This window comes from Petromyzon marinus, chromosome 75, assembly GCF_048934315.1.
Source record: "Petromyzon marinus isolate PM22_M1 ecotype Great Lakes invasive population chromosome 75, UKy_Petmar_22M1.pri1.0, whole genome shotgun sequence".
NCBI classification, from domain to species: Eukaryota; Metazoa; Chordata; class Hyperoartia; order Petromyzontiformes; family Petromyzontidae; genus Petromyzon; species Petromyzon marinus.
The window spans coordinates 6,752,250-6,774,366 of record NC_133741.1 but is presented as its reverse complement, the minus strand read 5'-3'; the positions used below and the strand labels follow the sequence as shown (position 1 = coordinate 6,774,366).

The 22,117-nt window shown below is 54.8% G+C and overlaps 1 protein-coding gene across 1 annotated transcript in view; it reads right to left on the bottom strand.

The window, feature by feature from the left end:
* LOC116958301 (solute carrier family 2, facilitated glucose transporter member 1-like) overlaps positions 1-22,117 on the bottom strand; it is an 84,162-nt gene that overhangs the window by 36,300 nt on the left and 25,745 nt on the right. The window contains exons 2-3 of the mRNA XM_076056406.1: positions 14,656-14,726; positions 3,148-3,243 (exon numbers count right to left, since the gene is read on the bottom strand). Of these exons, the coding sequence (XP_075912521.1) occupies positions 3,148-3,243; positions 14,656-14,673 (114 nt within the window). The 5' untranslated portion in view covers positions 14,674-14,726. The remainder of the gene's footprint in view (positions 1-3,147; positions 3,244-14,655; positions 14,727-22,117) is intronic.

Sequence of the window (22,117 nt, the reverse complement as noted above, 5' to 3'; positions counted from 1 at the left end):
TGGTGAGAGACACGTGGTGAGACACGTGGTGAGAGAGAGACACGTGGTGAGAGAGAGTCACGTGGTGAGAGAGAGACACGTGGTGAGAGAGAGTCACGTGGTGAGAGACACGTGGTGAGACACGTGGTGAGAGAGAGACACGTGGTGAGAGAGAGACACGTGGTGAGAGAGAGACACGTGGTGAGAGAGACACGTGGTGAGAGACACGTGGTGAGACACGTGGTGAGAGAGAGACACGTGGTGAGAGAGAGTCACGTGGTGAGAGAGAGACACGTGGTGAGAGAGAGTCACGTGGTGAGAGAGAGACACGTGGTGAGAGAGAGACACGTGGTTAGACACGTGGTGAGAGAGAGTCACGTGGTGAGAGAGAGACACGTGGTGAGAGAGAGACACGTGGTGAGAGAGAGACACGTGATGAGATAGAGACACGTGGTGAGAGAGAGACACGTGGTGAGAGAGAGACACGTGATGAGAGAGAGTCACGTGGTGAGAGTGGCGGTGTTCATGGACTCCCCGTGACGCTCGAACCACGTGACATTGTAGAAGCCCTCGATGACCTTGACACGTGGTGAGAGAGAGACACGTGGTGAGACACGTGATGAGAGAGAGACACGTGGTGAGACACGTGATGAGAGAGAGACACGTGGTGAGAGAGAGACACGTGATGAGAGAGAGACACGTGATGAGAGAGAGACACGTGGTGAGAGAGAGACACGTGATTAGACACGTGATGAGAGAGAGAGACACGTGATGAGAGAGAGTCACGTGGTGAGAGAGAGACACGTGGTGAGACACGTGGTGAGAGAGAGACACGTGGTGAGAGAGACACGTGGTGAGACACGTGGTGAGAGAGAGACACGTGGTGAGACACGTGGTGAGAGAGAGACACGTGGTGAGAGAGAGACACGTGGTGAGAGAGAGACACGTGGTTAGACACGTGGTTAGAGAGAGACACGTGATGAGACACGTGGTGAGAGAGAGACACGTGGTGAGAGAGAGACACGTGGTGAGAGAGAGACACGTGGTGAGAGAGAGACACGTGGTGAGAGAGAGAGACGTGATGAGAGAGAGACACGTGGTGAGAGAGAGACACGTGGTGAGAGAGAGACACGTGATGAGAGAGAGACACGTGGTTAGACATGTGGTTAGACACGTGGTGAGAGAGACACGTGGTTAGACACGTGATGAGAGAGAGACACGTGGTGAGAGAGAGTCACGTGGTGAGAGAGAGACACGTGGTGAGAGCGAGACACGTGGTTAGACACGTGGTGAGAGAGACGTGGTGAGAGAGAGACACGTGGTGAGAGAGAGACACGTGATGAGAGACACGTGGTGAGGCACGTGGTGAGAGAGAGACACGTGGTGAGAGAGAGACACGTGGTGAGAGAGAGACACGTGGTGAGAGAGACACGTGGTGAGACACGTGATGAGAGAGAGACACGTGATGAGAGAGAGACACGTGGTGAGAGAGAGTCACGTGGTGAGAGAGAGACACGTGATGAGAGAGAGACACGTGGTGAGACACGTGGTGAGAGAGAGACACGTGGTTAGAGAGAGACACGTGGTGAGAGAGAGACACGTGGTGAGAGAGAGACACGTGGTGAGAGAGACACGTGGTGAGAGAGACACACGTGGTTAGAGACGTGATGAGAGACACGTGATGAGAGAGAGACACGTGGTGAGAGAGAGACACGTGGTGAGACACGTGGTGAGAGAGAGACACGTGGTTAGAGAGAGACACGTGGTGAGAGAGAGACACGTGGTGAGAGAGAGACACGTGCTGAGAGAGACACGTGGTGAGAGAGAGACACGTGGTTAGAGACGTGATGAGAGACACGTGGTGAGAGAGAGACACGTGGGTGAGAGAGACACGTGATGAGAGAGAGACACGTGGTGAGAGAGACACGTGGTGAGAGAGAGACACGTGGTGAGACACGTGGTGAGAGAGAGACACGTGGTGAGAGAGAGACACGTGGTTAGAGAGACACGTGGTTAGAGAGAGACACGTGGTGAGAGAGACGGTGAGTGGGTGAGTGAGTGGGTGGGTGATTGAGTGAGTGGGTGAGTGAGTGAGTGGGTGAGTGAGTGGGTGAGTGAATGAGTGGGTGAGTGAGTGGGTGAGTGAATGAGTGAGTGAGTAGGTGAGTGAGTGGGTGAGTGAGTGAGTGAGTGGGTGAGTGAGTGAGTGGGTGAGTGAGTGAGTGGGTGAGTGAGTGGGTGAGTGAGTGGGTGTGTGAGTGACTGAGTCAGTGGGTGAGTGAGTGAGTGGGTGAGTGGGTGAGTGAGTGAGTGAGTGAGTGGGTGAGTGAGTGGGTGAGTGGGTGAGTGAGTGAGTGGGTGAGTGAGTGAGTGGGTGAGTGAGTGGGTGAGTGAGTGGGTGAGTGGGTGAGTGAGTGAGTGGGTGAGTGAGTGAGTGAGTGGGTGAGTGAGTGAGTGGGTGGGTGAGTGAGTGGGTGAGTGAGTGGGTGAGTGAGTGAGTGGGTGAGTGAGTGAGTGGGTGAGTGAGTGAGTGGGGTGGGTGAGTGAGTGGGTGAGTGAGTGGGTGAGTGAGTGAGTGGGTGAGTGAGTGAGTGGGTGAGTGAGTGAGTGGGTGAGTGAGTGGGTGAGTGAGTGAGTGGGTGAGTGAGTGAGTGAGTGGGTGAGTGATGTGAGTGAGTGAGTGAGTGAGTGGTGGTGAGTGAGTGGGTGAGTGAGTGGGTGAGTGAGTGGTGGGTGGGTGGGTGAGTGAGTGAGTGAGTAGGTGAGTGAGTGAGTGAGTGGGTGAGTGAGTGAGTGAGTGGGTGAGTGAGTGAGTGAGTGGGTGAGTGAGTGGGTGAGTGAGTGAGTGGGTGAGTGAATGAGTGAGTGGGTGAGTGAGTGAGTGGGTGAGTGGGTGAGTGAGTGAGTGAGTGGGTGAGTGAGTGAGTGGGTGAGTGAGTGGGTGAGTGAGTGGGGTGAGTGAGTGGGTGAGTGGAGTGGGTGAGTGAGTGGTGAGTGGGTGAGTGAGTGAGTGTGGTGAGTGAGTGGGTGAGTGGGTGAGTGAGGTGAGTGGTGAGTGGGTGAGTGGGTGAGTGGGTGGTGGGTGAGTGGGTGAGTGGGTGAGTGAGTGGGTGAGTGGGTGAGTGAGTGGGTGAGTGGGTGAGTGGGTGAGTGAGTGAGTCAGTGTACCTTCTGCGGCGCGTTTATCACTCCGATGTTGTAACCGAACTGCAGAGATCCAAGCACAGCGGCGAAAACCGAGAGACAAAGCCTCCCAGTCAACTGCTGCTCACACACACACAGACACACATAGACAACAACAACAACCGCCATTCGCCACTAAGTGGCGGTGACGTCACCACGACGCTTGTGCCAGGCTATGTGCACCCTGAGGCCACGTGAAGTGTCGAACGCCCGCTGGCAGGAGGTCACGGGGCAGACCCAGGTGCCACGGGTCGACTGACTGAGATGACTGGCTGATGCACCACCTGTGCCCCCTACTGTGCCAACCTGCTGTGCTTTAGCCACCCGGCGCTCCGCTCGCTGTTGTGAGCGTCGCTCCTCCGCCCTCCGTTGTTGTTGGAGGGCGACTGCCTCCAACTGCCCAGTAGCATCCTTCACGAGCCTCCTCCACAGAGGCCGATCTTGACACCGCTGGTACCAGTCATCGGCAAGTCCACTCAGCTCCACGTCCTCCTGTACCACATCACTCCATCTCTTCTCTAGCCCGTGCCGCGCCCGCTTAGCCCCCTCAATCCGGCCAAACAAAAGCTGTTTCGGCATGCGGTGGCTGGGCATGCGGGCTACATGACCCAGCCATCGCAGCCTTGCCTGCCGGAGGAGCTCACCGATGGGACCCTGCCCAGATCTTTCAAGGATTTGTGAGCTCCTCACACAATCCAGTCTGGTTAAACCCAGGATGGATCGTAGGCAGGTCAGCCTAAATGTTTCTAACCGGCGAAGATGTTCCATTAGGGGGGTCCACGTTTCGCAAGCGTAGAGAAGGGAGGGAATGACCGTGGCCGAGAAGACCTGAAGCTTAGTGCGGAGCGATAGACCAGGTAGCTTCCACACAGCGTTACGCAACCGATGAAAAGATATTGCCGCTCGACTGATTCGGAGTGAGACCTCTGCTGTTAAACTGGAGCCAGTCATAAGCACATAGACACAGACACACACACACACACACAGACACACACACACATAGACACAGACACACACACACAGACACACACACACAGACACACACACACACAGACACACATACACACAGACACACACACACAGACACACACACACATAGACACAGACACACACACACAGACACACACACAGACACACACACAGACACACACACACAGACACACACACACATACACACACACAGATACACACAGACACACACATACACACACACACATACACACACACAGACACACACACACACAGACACACACAGACACAGACACACACAAACACAGATACACACACACACACACAGACACACATACACACACAGGCACACACACACACAGATACACACAGACACACACATACACACATACACACACACAGGCACACACACACAGACACACACACACACAGACACACACACACAGACACACACAGACACACACAGTCAAACACACACACAGATAACAACAACAGCAACAACAACCGCCATTCGCCACTAAGTGGCGGTGACGTCACCACGACGCTTGTGCCAGGCTATGTGCACCCTGAGGCCACGTGAAGTGTCGAACGCCCGCTGGCAGGAGGTCACGGGGCAGACCCAGCAGGTGCCACGGGTCAACTGACTGAGATGACTGGCTGATGCACCACCTGTGCCCCCCTACTGTGCCAGGCTAGGTGCACCAGTAGGTCACGTGACAGACCCAGCAGGTGCCACGGGTCGACTGACTGAGATGACTGGCTGATGCACCACCTATGCCCCCTACTGTGACACACATACACTCACTGATACACTTGTAGAGGCGTTAACTACGCCCTGTTGTGTAACCGGGGTCAGTCGAGGTGAAACGGATCGTAGCCAGGGTTTTGGTGAGTGAGTGAGTGGGTGAGTGAGTGAGTGGGTGAGTGGGTGGGTGAGTGGGTGAGTGAGAGGGTGAGAGGGTGGGTGGGTGAGTAAGTGGGTGAGTGGGTGGGTGGGTGGGTGAGTGGGTGAGTGGGTGTGTGAGTGGGTGGGTGAGTGAGTGGGTGAGTGATTGGGTGAGTGGGTGGGTAAGTGTGTGAGTGGGTGGGTGAGTGGGTGGGTGAGTGAGTGAGTGGGTGAGTGAGTGAGTGGGTGTGTGAGTGAGTGGGTGGGTAGCTCACTCACTCACACACTCACTCACCCACTCAAACACCCACACACCCACCCACTCACCCACCCACCAACACACTCACCCACACAATCACTCACTCACCCACACACTCACTCACCCACCCACTCACCCACCCACTCACTCACTCATCCACTCACCCACCCACTCACTCAACCACTAAACCACTCACCCACCCACTCACCCACCCACACACACCCACTCACACACCCACTCACCCACACACTCACTCACCCACTCACCCACTCACACACTCACACACCCACACACTTACACACTCACCCACACATTCACCCACCCACCCACACACTCATCCACCCACTCACCCACTCACCCACCCACCCACTCACACACTCACCCACTCACTCACTCAATCACTCACCCACTCACTCACGCACCCACTCACTCACCCACCCACTCACTCACCCACCCACTCACTCACACTCACCCATACACACACTCACCCACACACTCACTCATCCACTCACCCACTCACCCACCCACTCACCCACTCATCCACTCACCCCACCCACTCACTCAACCACTAACTCACTCACCCACCCACTCACCCACTCACTCACACACCCACTCACTCACCCACTCACTCACCCACCCACCCACACACCCACCTACTCACTCACCCACCCACTCACCCACTCACTCATCCACCCACTCACCCACTCACCAACCCACCCACTCACACACTCACCCACCCACTCACTCACTCACCCACCCACCCACTCACTCACCCACCCACCCACCCACTTACACTCACCCACACACTCACCCACCCACTCACTCACTCACCCACTCACTCACACACTGACCCACACACTCACCCACCCACTTTCCCACCCACCCACCCACACACTCATCCACGCACTCACCCACCCACTCACCCACCCACCCACTCACCTACCCACTCACTCACCCACCCACTCACCCACCCAGCCACTCACTCACCCACCCACTCACCCACACACACACTCACCCACACACTCACTCACCCACCCACCCACCCACTCACCCACCCACCTACTCACTCACTCACCCACCCACTCACTCACTCACCCACTCAGTCACTCACCCACCCACTCACCCACCCACCCACTCACTCACACACCCACCCACTCACTCGCTCACCCACTCACTCACCAACTCAATCACTCACACACTCACCCACCCACCCCACCCACTCACCCACCCACCCACCCACTCACTCACTCACTCATCCACTCACCCACCCACTCACTCAACCACTAAACCACTCACCCACCCACTCACCCACACACACACACCCACTCACACACCCACTCACCCACACACTCACTCACCCACTCACTCACACACTCACACACCCACACACTCACACACTCACCCACTCACTCACACACCCACTCACTCACCCACACACTCACACACTCACCCACACATTCACCCACCCACCCATTCACTCATCCACCCACTCACCCACTCACCCACCCACCCACTCACACACTCACCCACTCACCCACTCACTCACCCACTCACTCACGCACCCACTCACTCACCCACCCACTCACTCACCCACCCACTCACTCACCCACCCACTCACTCACACTCACCCACACACACACTCACCCACACACTCACTCACCCACCCACCCACCCACTCATCCACTCACCCACTCAGCCACCCACCCACTCACTCACCCACCCACCCACCCACCCACCACACTCACCCACACACTCACCCCACCCACTCACTCACTCACTCACCCACTCACTCACACACTGACCCACACACTCACCCACCCACTTACCCACCCACCCACCCCACACACCATCCACGCACTCACCCACCCACTCACCCACCCACCCACTCACCTACCCACTCACTCACCTACCCACTCACCCACCCAGCCACTCACTCACCCACCCACTCACCCACACACACACTCACCCACACACTCACTCACCCACCCACTCACCCACCCACCTACTCACTCACTCACCCACCCTCTCACTCACTCACCCACTCAGTCACTCACCCGCCCACTCACCCACCCACCCACTCACTCACACACCCACCCACTCACTCGCTCACCCACTCACTCACCAACTCAATCACTCACACACTCACCCACCCACCCACCTACTCACCCACTCACCCACCCACTCACTCACTCATCCACTCACCCACCCACTCACTCAACCACTAAACCACTCACCCACCCACTCACCCACACACACACACCCACTCACACACCCACTCACCCACACACATCCTCACCCACTCACTCACACACTCACACACCCACACACTCACCCACTCACTCACACACCCACTCACTCACCCACACACTCACACACTCACCCACACATTCACCCACCCACTCACTCATCCACCCACTCACCCACTCACCCACCCACCCACTCACACACTCACCCACTCACCCACTCACTCACCCACTTCACTCACGCACCCACTCACTCACCCACCCACTCACTCACCCACCCACCCACTCACTCACCCACCCACTCACTCACACTCACCCACACACACACTCACCCACACACTCACTCACCCACCCACCCACCCACTCATCCACTCACCCACTCACCCACCCACCCACCCACTCACCCACCACCCACCCACTCATCCACTCACCCACCCACTCATTCAACCACTAACCCACTCACCCACTCACTCACCCACACACTCATCCACCCACTCACCCACACACTCACTCACACACCCACTCACCCACTCACTCACCCACTCACTCACTCACTCACTCACCCACTCACTCAATCACTCACCCACTCACCCACTCACTCACTCACCCACCCACTCACCCACCCACTCACCCACATACTCCACCCACCCACCCACTCACCCACTCACTCACCCACCCACTCACTCACCCACTCACCCACCCACTCACCCACCCACCCACCCACTCACTCACCCACTCACTCACTCACCCACCCACCCACCCACTTCACTCACCCACCCACCCACTCACTCACCCACTCACCCACTCACTCACTCACTCACCCACTGACTCACTCACCCACTCACTCACTCACTCACCCACCCACCCACTCACTCACCCACTCACCCACTCACTCACTCACCCACTCACTCACTCACCCACCCACTCACTCACTCACCCACACACCCACTCACTCACCCACTCACCCACCACTCACTCACCCACTCACTCACTCACCCACCCACTCACTCACCACTCACCCACCCACTCACTCACCCACCCACCCACTCACACTCACCCACACACTCACCCACCCACTCACCCACCCACTCACCACTCACCCACACACTCACCCACCCACTCACCCACCCACCACTCACTCACACACTCACCCACACACTCATCCACTCACTCACCCGCCCACTCACCCACCCACTCACCCACTCACCCACTCACTCACTCACCCACCCACTCACCCACCCACTCACCCACATACTCACCCACCCACCCACCCACTCACCCACTCACTCACCCACCCACTCACTCACCCACTCACCCACCCACTCACCCACCCACCCACTCACTCACCCACTCACTCACTCACCCACCCACCCACCCACTCACTCACTCACCCACCCACTCACTCACCCACTCACCCACTCACTCACTCACTCACCCACTGACTCACTCACTCACCCACTCACTCACTCACTCACCCACCCACCCACTCACTCACTCACCCACACACCCACTCACTCACCCACTCACCCACTCACTCACTCACCCACTCACTCACTCACCCACCCACTCACTCACTCACCCACCCACTCACTCACCCACCCACCCACTCACACTCACCCACACACTCACCCACCCACTCACTCACTCACCCACTCACTCACACACTGACCCACACACTCACCCACCCACTCACCCACCCACTCACACACTCACCCACACACTCACCCACCCACTCACCCACCCACCAACTCACTCACACACTCACCCACACACTCATCCACTCACTCACCCCCCACTCACCCACCCACTCACCCACTCACCCACTCACTCACTCACCCACCCACTCACCCACCCACTCACCCACCCACTCACCCACCCACTCACTCACTCATCCACTCACCCACCCACTCACTCAACCACTAAACCACTCACCCACCCACTCACCCACCCACACACACCCACTCACACACCCACTCACCCACACACTCACTCACCCACTCACCCACTCACACACTCACACACCCACACACTTACACACTCACCCACACATTCACCCACCCACCCACACACTCATCCACCCACTCACCCACTCACCCACCCACCCACTCACACACTCACCCACTCACTCACTCAATCACTCACCCACTCACTCACGCACCCACTCACTCACCCACCCACTCACTCACCCACCCACTCACTCACACTCACCCATACACACACTCACCCACACACTCACTCATCCACTCACCCACTCACCCACCCACTCACCCACTCATCCACTCACCCACCCACTCACTCAACCACTAACTCACTCACCCACCCACTCACCCACTCACTCACACACCCACTCACTCACCCACTCACTCACCCACCCACCCACACACCCACCTACTCACTCACCCACCCACTCACCCACTCACTCATCCACCCACTCACCCACTCACCAACCCACCCACTCACACACTCACCCACCCACTCACTCACTCACCCACCCACCCACTCACTCACCCACCCACCCACCCACTTACACTCACCCACACACTCACCCACCCACTCACTCACTCACCCACTCACTCACACACTGACCCACACACTCACCCACCCACTTTCCCACCCACCCACCCACACACTCATCCACGCACTCACCCACCCACTCACCCACCCACCCACTCACCTACCCACTCACTCACCCACCCACTCACCCACCCAGCCACTCACTCACCCACCCACTCACCCACACACACACTCACCCACACTCATCACCCACCCACCCACTCACCCACCCACCCACCCACTCACCACCCACCACCCACTCACCCACCCACTCACCTCACCCACTCAGTTCACTCACCCACCCACTCACCCACCCACCCACTCACTCACACACCCACCCACTCACTCGCTCACCCACTCACTCACCAACTCAATCACTCACACACTCACCCACCCACCCACCCACTCACCCACCCACCCACCCACTCACTCACTCACTCATCCACTCACCCACCCACTCACTCAACCACTAAACCACTCACCCACCCACTCACCCACACACACACACCCACTCACACACCCACTCACCCACACACTCACTCACCCACTCACTCACACACTCACACACCCACACACTCACACACTCACCCACTCACTCACACACCCACTCACTCACCCACACACTCACACACTCACCCACACATTCACCCACCCACCCATTCACTCATCCACCCACTCACCCACTACCCACCCACCCACTCACACACTCACCCACTCACCCACTCACTCACCCACTCACTCACGCACCCACTCACTCACCCACCCACTCACTCACCCACCCACTCACTCACCCACCCACTCACTCACACTCACCCACACACACACTCACCCACACACTCACTCACCCACCCACCCACCCACTCATCCACTCACCCACTCAGCCACCCACCCACTCACTCACCCACCCACCCACCCACTCACACTCACCCACACACTCACCCACCCACTCACTCACTCACTCACCCACTCACTCACACACTGACCCACACACTCACCCACCCACTTACCCACCCACCCACCCACACACTCATCCACGCACTCACCCACCCACTCACCCACCCACCCATACCTACCCACTCACTCACCTACCCACTCACCCACCCAGCCACTCACTCACCCACCCACTCACCCACACACACACTCACCCACACACTCACTCACCCACCCACTCACCCACCCACCTACTCACTCACTCACCCACCCTCTCACTCACTCACCCACTCAGTCACTCACCCGCCCACTCACCCACCCACCCACTCACTCACACACCCACCCACTCACTCGCTCACCCACTCACTCACCAACTCAATCACTCACACACTCACCCACCCACCCACCTACTCACCCACTCACCCCACCCACTCACTCACTCATCCACTCACCCACCCACTCACTCAACCACTAAACCACTCACCCACCCACTCACCCACACACACACACCCACTCACACACCCACTCACCCACACACTCACTCACCCACTCACTCACACATTCACACACCCACACACTCACCCACTCACTCACACACCCACTCACTACCCCACACACTCACACACTCACCCACACATTCACCCACCCACTCACTCATCCACCCACTCACCCACTCACCCACCCACCCACTCACACACTCACCCACTCACCCACTCACTCACCCACTCACTCACGCACCCACTCACTCACCCACCCACTCACTCACCCACCCACTCACTCACCCACCCACTCACTCACACTCACCCACACACACACTCACCCACACACTCACTCACCCACCCACCCACCCACTCATCCACTCACCCACTCACCCACCCACCACCCACTCACCCACCCACCCACCCACTCATCCACTCACCCACCCACTCATTCAACCACTAACCCACTCACCCACTCACTCACCCACACACTCATCCACCCACTCACCCACACACTCACTCACACACCCACTCACCCACTCACTCACCACTCACTCACTCACTCACCCACTCACTCAATCACTCACCCACTCACCCACTCACTCACTCACCCACCCACTCACCCACCCCACTCACCCACATACTCACCCACCCACCCACTCACCCACTCACTCACCCACCCACTCACTCACCCACTCACCCACCCACTCACCCACCCACCCACCCACTCACTCACCCACTCACTCACTCACCCACCCACCCACCCACTCACTCACTCACCCACCCACTCACTCACCCACTCACCCACTCACTCACTCACTCACCCACTGACTCACTCACCCCACTCACTCACTCACTCACCCACCCACCCACTCACTCACCCACTCACCCACTCACTCACTCACCCACTCACTCACTCACCCACCCACTCACTCACTCACTCACCCACACACCCACTCACTCACCCACTCACCCACTCACTCACCACCCACTCACTCACTCACCCACCCACTCACTCACTCACTCACCCACCCACTCACTCACCCACCCACCCACTCACACTCACCCACACACTCACCCACCCACTCACCCACCCACTCACACACTCACCCACACACTCACCCACCCACTCACCCACCCACCAACTCACTCACACACTCACCCACACACTCATCCACTCACTCACCCGCCCACTCACCCACCCACTCACCCACTCACCCACTCACTCACTCACCCACCCACTCACCCACCCACTCACCCACATACTCACCCACCCACCCACCCACTCACCCACTCACTCACCCACCCACTCACTCACCCACTCACCCACCCACTCACCCACCCACCCACTCACTCACCCACTCACTCACTCACCCACCCACCCACCCACTCACTCACTCACCCACCCACTCACTCACCCACTCACCCACTCACTCACTCACTCACCCACTGACTCACTCACTCACCCACTCACTCACTCACTCACCCACCCACCCACTCACTCACTCACCCACACACCCACTCACTCACCCACTCACCCACTCACTCACTCACCCACTCACTCACTCACCCACCCACTCACTCACTCACCCACCCACTCACTCACCCACCCACCCACTCACACTCACCCACACACTCACCCACCCACTCACTCACCACCCACTCACTCACACACTGACCCACACACTCACCCACCCACTCACCCACCCACTCACACACTCACCCACACACTCACCCACCCACTCACCCACCCACCAACTCACTCACACACTCACCCACACACTCATCCACTCACTCACCTGCCCACTCACCCACCCACTCACCCCTCACCCACTCACTCACTCACCCACCCACTCACCCACCCACTCACCCACATACTCACCCACCCACCCACCCACTCACCCACTCACTCACCCACCCACTCACTCACCCACTCACCCACCCACTCACCCACCCACCCACTCACTCACCCACTCACTCACTCACCCACCCACCCACCCACTCACTCACTCACCCACCCACTCACTCACCCACTCACCCACTCACTCACTCACTCACCCACTGACTCACTCACTCACCCACTCACTCACTCACTCACCCACCCACCCACTCACTCACTCACTCACCCACACACCCACTCACTCACCTCACCCACTCACTCACTCACCCCTCACTCACTCACCCACCCACTCACTCACTCACCCACCCACTCACTCACCCACCCACCCACTCACACTCACCCACACACTCACCCACCCACTCACTCACTCACCCACTCACTCACACACTGACCCACACACTCACCCACCCACTCACCCACCCACTCACACACTCACCCACACACTCACCCACCCACTCACCCACCCACCAACTCACTCACACACTCACCCACACACTCATCCACTCACTCACCCGCCCACTCACCCACCCACTCACCCACTCACCCACTCACCCACCCACTCACCCACCCACCCACTCACCCACCCACTCCCTCACTCACTCACTCATCCACCCACCCACCCACCCACTCACCCACTCACCCACCCACCCACCCACTCACCCACTCACCCGCCCACTCACTCACTCACTCACCCACTCACCCACACACTCACTCAATCACTCACTCACCCACTCACTCACACACCCACTCACCCACTCACTCACCCACTCACTCACTCACCCACCCACTCACTCACCCACACACCCACCCACCCACCCACTCACCCACCCACTCCCTCACTCACTCACTCATCCACCCACCCACCCACCCACTCACCCACTCACCCACCCACCCACCCACTCACCCACTCACCCGCCCACTCACTCACTCACTCACCCACTCACCCACACACTCACTCAATCACTCACTCACCCACTCACTCACACACCCACTCACCCACTCACTCACCCACTCACTCACTCACCCACCCACTCACTCACCCACACACCCACCCACCCACTCACCCACTCACTCACTCACCCACTCACTCACCCACCCACCCACTCACACACTCACTCACCCACTCACTCACTCACCCACTCACTCACCCACCCACCCACTCACACACCACGTGTCTCTCTCTCTACACTACGTCACACTGAGTGAGACGCGGGGTCACTGAAGGGGGAAGGAGCACGTGACCGAGTCACGTGACAGTCAGTGACCGTTCTGACCTTCCAGTTTATCGCCATCGCTTCTCCGCTCCGAGCCGCTTTGTGATTCTCTTCGCGAAGTTTCAGCTCACCTGAATTAACAACAACAACACAACAACAACACAACAACAACCAATCAATCAATCAACATTCCACCCAGAGATTTGATGAAATCACTACAACTTCTGATGTGTGTGTGTCTGTGTGTGTCTGTGTCTATGTGTGTGTGTCTGTGTGTTTGTGTATGTGTTTGTGTGTATGTGTGTGTGTCTGTGTGTGTCTGTGTCTGTGTGTGTTTGTGTGTGTGTTTGTGTGTGTGTCTGTGTGTGTCTGTGTGTGTGTGTCTGTGTCTGTGTGTGTTTGTGTGAGTGTGTCTGTGTGTGTCTGTCTGTGTGTGTGTGTCTCTGTGTGTCTGTGTGTGTGTGTGTCTGTGTGTGTCTGTGTGTGTCTGTATATGTGTGTGTGTGTCTGTGTGTGTGTGTCTGTGTGTGTCTCTGTGTGTGTGTGTCTGTGTATGTATGTGCGAAGTTTCAGCTCACCTGAATTACATTAACAACACAACAACAACACAACAACAACACAACAACAACCAATCAATCAATCAACATTCCACCCAGAGATTTGATGAAATCACTATAACTTCTGATGTGTGTGTGTGTCTGTGTGTGTCTGTGTGTGTGTCTGTGTGTTTGTGTATGTGTTTGTGTGTATGTGTGTGTGTCTGTATGTGTCTGTGTCTGTGTGTGTTTGTGTGTGTGTGTCTGTGTGTGTGTGTCTGTGTGTGTCTCTGTGTGTGTGTGTGTCTGTGTGTGTTTGTGTGTGTGTGTCTGTGTGTGTGTGTCTGTGTGTGTGTCTGTGTGTGTGTGTGTGTGTATGTGCGAAGTTTCAGCTCACCTGAATTGCATTAACAACAACAACACAACAACAACACAACAACAACCACAACCAATCAATCAATCAACATTCCACCCAGAGATTTGATGAAATCACTACAACTTCTGATGTGTGTGTGTGTCTGTGTGTGTGTGTATGTGTGTGTCTCTGTGTGTGTCTGTGTGTTTGTGTATGTGTTTGTGTCTGTGTGTGTGTCTGTGTGTGTCTCTGTGTGTGTGTGTCTGTGTGTGTGTCTGTGTGTGTCTGTGTGTGTGTGTGTCTGTGTATGTATGTGCGAAGTTTCAGCTCACCTGAATTACATTAACAACAACAACAACACAACAACAACAACACAACAACAACAACCAATCAATCAATCAACATTCCACCCAGAGATTTGATGAAATCACTACAACTTCTGATGTGTGTGTGTGTTTGTGTGTGTGTGTGTCCGTGTGTGTGTTTGTGTGTATGTGTGTGTGTCTGTGTGTGTGTTTGTGTGAGTGTGTGTGTAAGTGTGTGAGTGAGTGTGTGTGTAAGTCTGTGTAAATGAGTGTGTGAGTGAGTGTGTGAGTGAGCGAGTGTATAAGTGAGTGAGTGTGTGTGTGAGTGTGTGTGTGTGAGTGAGAGTGTGTGAATGTGTAAGTCTGTGTAAGTGAATGTGTGTGTGTGTAAGTCTGTGTAAGTGTGTGAGTTAGTGTGTAAGTAAGTGAGTGAGTGTGTGTCTGAGTGAGTGTATGAGTGAGTATGTAAGTGAGTGAGTGTATGAGTGTGTGAGTGAGTGTGTGTGTGAGTGAGTGTGTAAGTGTGTGAGTGAGTGTGTAAGCCTGTGTAAGTGTGTAAGTCTGTGCAAGTGTGTGAGTGAGTGTATGAGTGAGTGTGTGTGTGTGACTGTGTGTGAGTGAGTGTGAGTGAGTGTGTGTGAGTGTGTGAGTGTGTGAGTGAGTGTGTGAGTGAGTGTGTGTGTGAGTGAGTGTATGTGAGTGTGTGTATAAGTGAGTGAGTGTATAAGTGAGTGTGTGAGTGAGTGTGTAAGTCTGTGCAAGTGTGTGAGTGAGCGTATGAGTGAGTGTGTGAGTGAGTGTGTGAGTGAGTGTATGAGTGAGTGAGTGAGTGTATGAGTGAGTGAGTGTGTGAGTGAGTGTGTGAGTGAGTGAGTGTATGAGTGAGTGTGTGAGTGAGTGTATGAGTGAGTGAGTGAGTGTATGAGTGAGTGAGTGTGTGAGTGAGTGTGTGAGTGTGTGAGTGTATGAGTGAGTGTATGAGTGAGTGAGTGTATGAGTGAGTGAGTGTATGAGTGAGTGTATGAGTGAGTGAGTGAGTGTATGAGTGAGTGAGTGTGTGAGTGAGTGTGTGAGTGTGTGAGTGTATGAGTGAGTGTATGAGTGAGTGAGTGTATGAGTGAGTGAGTGTATGAGTGAGTGTGTGAGTGAGTGTATGAGTGAGTGTATGAGTGAGTGAGTGTGTGAGTGAGTGTATAAGTGAGTGAGTGTATGAGTGAGTGAGTGTATGAGTGAGTGTGTAAGTCCGTGTAAGTGTGTGTGAGTGAGTGTGTAAGTGTGTAAGTCTGTGCAAGTGTGTGTGAGTGAGTGTGGTGATAACAAAGTCACTTTCTGGGGGTCAGATCGCGCTATTTTTAAATGTTTCGCAACCCACCACCGCTCGACACGACAATCAGTAAATAAATAAAGTGTCACGTTCACACCACAACCAAAATGTGTCACCAACAACTTTAGTCACACGCTCGTGGGTTTGAACAGCGGACACACGAGATGGACTATAAGGCCATGTTCGACGTTTCGCTGGTATTTGCACGAGGCATCTGCAGGATGGCGATTTGGCAGTGTTGGCGATCATGTAATCGATCAGCGACACAGCCACTCACTCAGTCACTCACTCCCTCACACACACATACACGCACTCATACACTCACTCACTCATACACTCACTCATATACTCACTCACTCATACACTCACTCACTCATACACTCATACACTCACTCATACACTCACTCACTCATACACTCACTCATACACTTATATACACACTCATACACTCACTCACTCATACACTCACTCATACACTCACTCATACACTCACTCACTCATACACTCACTCATACACTCACTCATACACTCACTCACTCATACACTCACTCACTCATACACTCACTCACTCATACACTCACTCACACATACACTCATATACTCACTCATACACTCACTCATACACTCACACACTCACCCACTCACTCATACACTCACTCATACACTCACTCACACATACACTCACTCATACACTCACACACTCACACACTCACTCACCCACTCACTCACTCACACACTCACACACTCATACACGCACTCATATACTCACTCACTCATACACTCACTCACTCATACACTCACTCATACACTCATACACTCACTCATACACTCACTCACTCATACACTCACTCATACACTTATATACACACTCACACACTCACTCACTCATACACTCACTCATACACTCACTCATACACTCACTCACTCATACACTCACTCATACACTCACTCATACACTCACTCACTCATACACTTACTCACTCATACACTCACTCACTCATACACTCACTCACACATACACTCATATACTCACTCATACACTCACTCATACACTCACACACTCACCCACTCACTCATACACTCACTCATACACTCACTCACACATACACTCACTCATACACTCACACACTCACTCACCCACTCACTCACTCACACACTCACACACTCATACACTCACTCATACACTCACTCACTCACTCATACACTCACACACTCACTCATACACTCACTCATACACTCATACACTCACTCACTCATACACTCACAGACTCATACACTCACTCATACACTCACTCACTCACACACTCACTCATACACTCACTCACTCATACACTCATTCACTCATACACTCACTCATACACTCATACACACACTCACTCATACACTCACTCACACACTCACTCACTCATAGACTCACTCACTCACACACTCACTCACTCATACACTCACTCATACACTCACTCAAATACTCACACACTCACTCACTCACACACTCACACACTCACTCACCCACTCACTCACTCACACACTCACTCACTCACACACTCACTCATACACTCACTCACTCAAACACTCACTCACTCACACAATCACCCACTCATACACTCACTCATACACTCACTCACAAACTCACACACTCACTCACCCACTCACTCACACACTCACACACACACACTCAAACACTCACTCACTTACACAGACTTACACACACACTCATATACTCACTCATACACTCACTCATACACTCACTCATACACTCACTCATATACTCACTCACTCACTCATACACTCACACACTCACACATACACTCACTCACTCACACACTCACACACTCACTCACTCATAAACTCACTCACATACTCACTCATCCACTCACTCACTCATACACTCACTCACTCACTCATACACTCACTCACTCAAACACTCACTCACTCACATACTCACTTAGTCACTCACTCACTCACACACTCACTCACTCACACACTCACACACTCACTCACACACTCACCCACTCACTCATTCACACACTCACTCACACACTCACTCACTCATACACTCACTCATACACTCAATCCCTCACTCATACACTCACTCACTCATACACTCACTCACACACTCACTCATTCACACACTCACTCACTCACCCACTCACTCACTCACACACACACACTCACACACTCATTCATTCACTCGAACACTCACTCACTCATACACTCACTCACACACTCACTCATTCACTCACTCGAACACTCACTCTCACACTCACACACACACTCACACACTCATTCACACACTCACTCACACACTCACACACTCACTCATTCACACAATCACTCACTCACACACTCACTCACTCAAACACTCATACACTCACTCATACACTCACACACTCACTCATTCATACATTCACTCACTCACACACTCACACACTCACTCACTCAAACACTCATACACTCACTCATACACTCACACACTCATACACACACCCACACACCCACTCACACACTCATACACTCACTCACCCACTCACTCACTCAAGCACTCACTCATACACACACCCACTCACACACTCATACACTCACTCAAACACTCATACACTCACTCACTCATACACTCACTCACTCACTCATACACTCACTCATACACTCACTCACTCATACACTCACTCATACACTCACTCACTCACACAATCACTCACTCATACACTCACTCATAACAGCAACAACCGCCATTCGCCACTAAGTGGCGGTGACGTCACCACGACGCTTGTGCCAGGCCATGTGCACCCTGAGGCCACGTGGAGTGTCGAACGCCCGCTGGCAGGAGGTCACGGGCAGACCCAGGTGCCACGGGTCGACTGACTGAGATGACTGGCTGATGCACCACCTGTGCCCCCTACTGTGCCAATCTGCTGTGCTTTAGCCACCCGGCGCTCCGCTCGTTGTTGTGAGCGTCGCTCCTCAGCCCTCCGCTTTTGTTGGAGGGCGACTGCCTCCAACTGCCCAGTAGCGTCCTTCACGAGCCTCCTCCACAGAGGCCGATCTTGACACCGCTGGTACCAGTCATCGGCAAGTCCACTCAGCTCCACGTCCTCCTGTACCACATCACTCCATCTCTTCTCTAGCCCGTGCTGCGCCCGTTTAGCCCCCTCGATCCAGCCGAACAAAAGCTGCTTCGGCATGCGGTGGCTGGGCATGCGGGCTACATGACCCAGCCATTACTGCCTTGCCCGCCGGAGGAGCTCACCGATGGGACCTTGCCCAGATCTTTCAAGGATTTGTGAGCTCCTCACACAATCCAGTCTGTTTAAACCCAGGATGGATCGTAGGCAGGCCAACCTAAATGTTTATAACCGGCGAAGATGTTCCATTAGGGGGGTCCACGTTTCGCAAGCGTAGAGAAGGGAGGGAATGACCGTGGCCGAGAAGACCTGAAGCTTCGTGTGGAGCGAAAGACCAGGTAGCTTCCACACAGCGTTACGCAACCGATGAAAAGATATTGCCGCTCGACTGTTTCGGAGTGAGACCTCCGCTGTTAAACTGGAGCCAGTCATAAGCACACTGCCCAGGTATGGGAAACTCTCCACTCTCTCCACAACTGCCCCATCACTGATTGGGAGTTGTGGGGGTGGAGTGTCCAATGGTACAAAATACCCAGGCAGGTGCTTAGTTTTGGTGGGGCTGATGGTAAGGCCCCATCTCTTAGTGGCACACTCCAGTCTCAGCAGCAGCGTCTCCAACTCCTCCTCAGCATGAGCAACTATTACCAAATCATCGGCATACATAACGTGGTTGAGCAATAGGGAGCCATCCCTTGACTGCACCCGGGCATCGATCAGCCTCCCATTACATCTGTACCATATGGAGATTCCCCCGTACAGCTATTGAAGGCTTCACGAACTACGTGGTCAAAATAGATGTTAAATAATGTGGGAGCCAGAGGACATCCCTGTCGCACCCCAAGGTGTACAGGGAATGGCTCTGACTCCCGGCCACGTAGTTTTACCCGGGCCCGCTCACCATCATGATGGTCCTTAATGATCGTGAGCAGAGGGTCAGGGACTCCAAAAACACGAAGAACAACCCAGAGCCCAGGTCTACTGATGGTATAATAGGCCTTGACCAGGTCAATAAAGCAGAGATGCATGTCTTGCTGGAATTCCCTACACCTCTGCTGTAGCAGATGGACAGAAAATATGGCATCTGTGCAGGACCGCCCTATCCTGAAACCGCATTGGGGCTCCGCAAGCCTCTCCTCAGCGTGCCTGGCAAGGCGATGTTGAATAATCCTTGCCAGGACCTTTCCCGGCACACTGAGGAGTGAGATGCCCCTGTAGTTGTTACAGACTGTGCGGTCCTCCTTCTTAAAGAGGATGACCACCAGGGCATCCTTCCAATCCTGCGGAACCCGTCCAGTGGTCCAGACTGTTGTTATGATGTCATATAGGGCAGTCTGTGCACAAACGCCACCCTCCCTCAGCATTTCGCTTGGGAGATCATCTCTGCCCGCTGCCTTTCCTGGTCTCAGACTCCGGATCGCCTTCAGTACTTCCTCAACAGATGGCACCTCAGCCAGCCACTCACAGGGGGTGACTTCTTCCAATATTTGAGGCACCGCAGCCTCAGCAGGGTCATCCTCACTTTGTGCCACGATGTTTTCCTGGCTGAGGGATTTCCCCTCCCCCAGGACCTCACAGAAATGCTCAGCAAATCTGCAAACCTGTTCCTGGGGGTCGGAGATTGAATCACCGTTTTCTCCCCTAATGATGGTAATAGGTGTGGCGCTGCAGGTTACTTTTTTGATGGAGTTAAATAGAGATTTGTGATCACGGGCCACTGAGGCAGACTCCATCTCCTCAGCAACCCGCGACCACCACCCATCCTTGCAGTGCCTCACGGCTCTCCGAACCTCCGAGCGAAGGCTGCGGTAAGCCTCCTCATTCTCTGACGTGGGATTCTGTAGCCGATGACAGTGGGCCTGTCGCTTTTTCTCAACCATCCT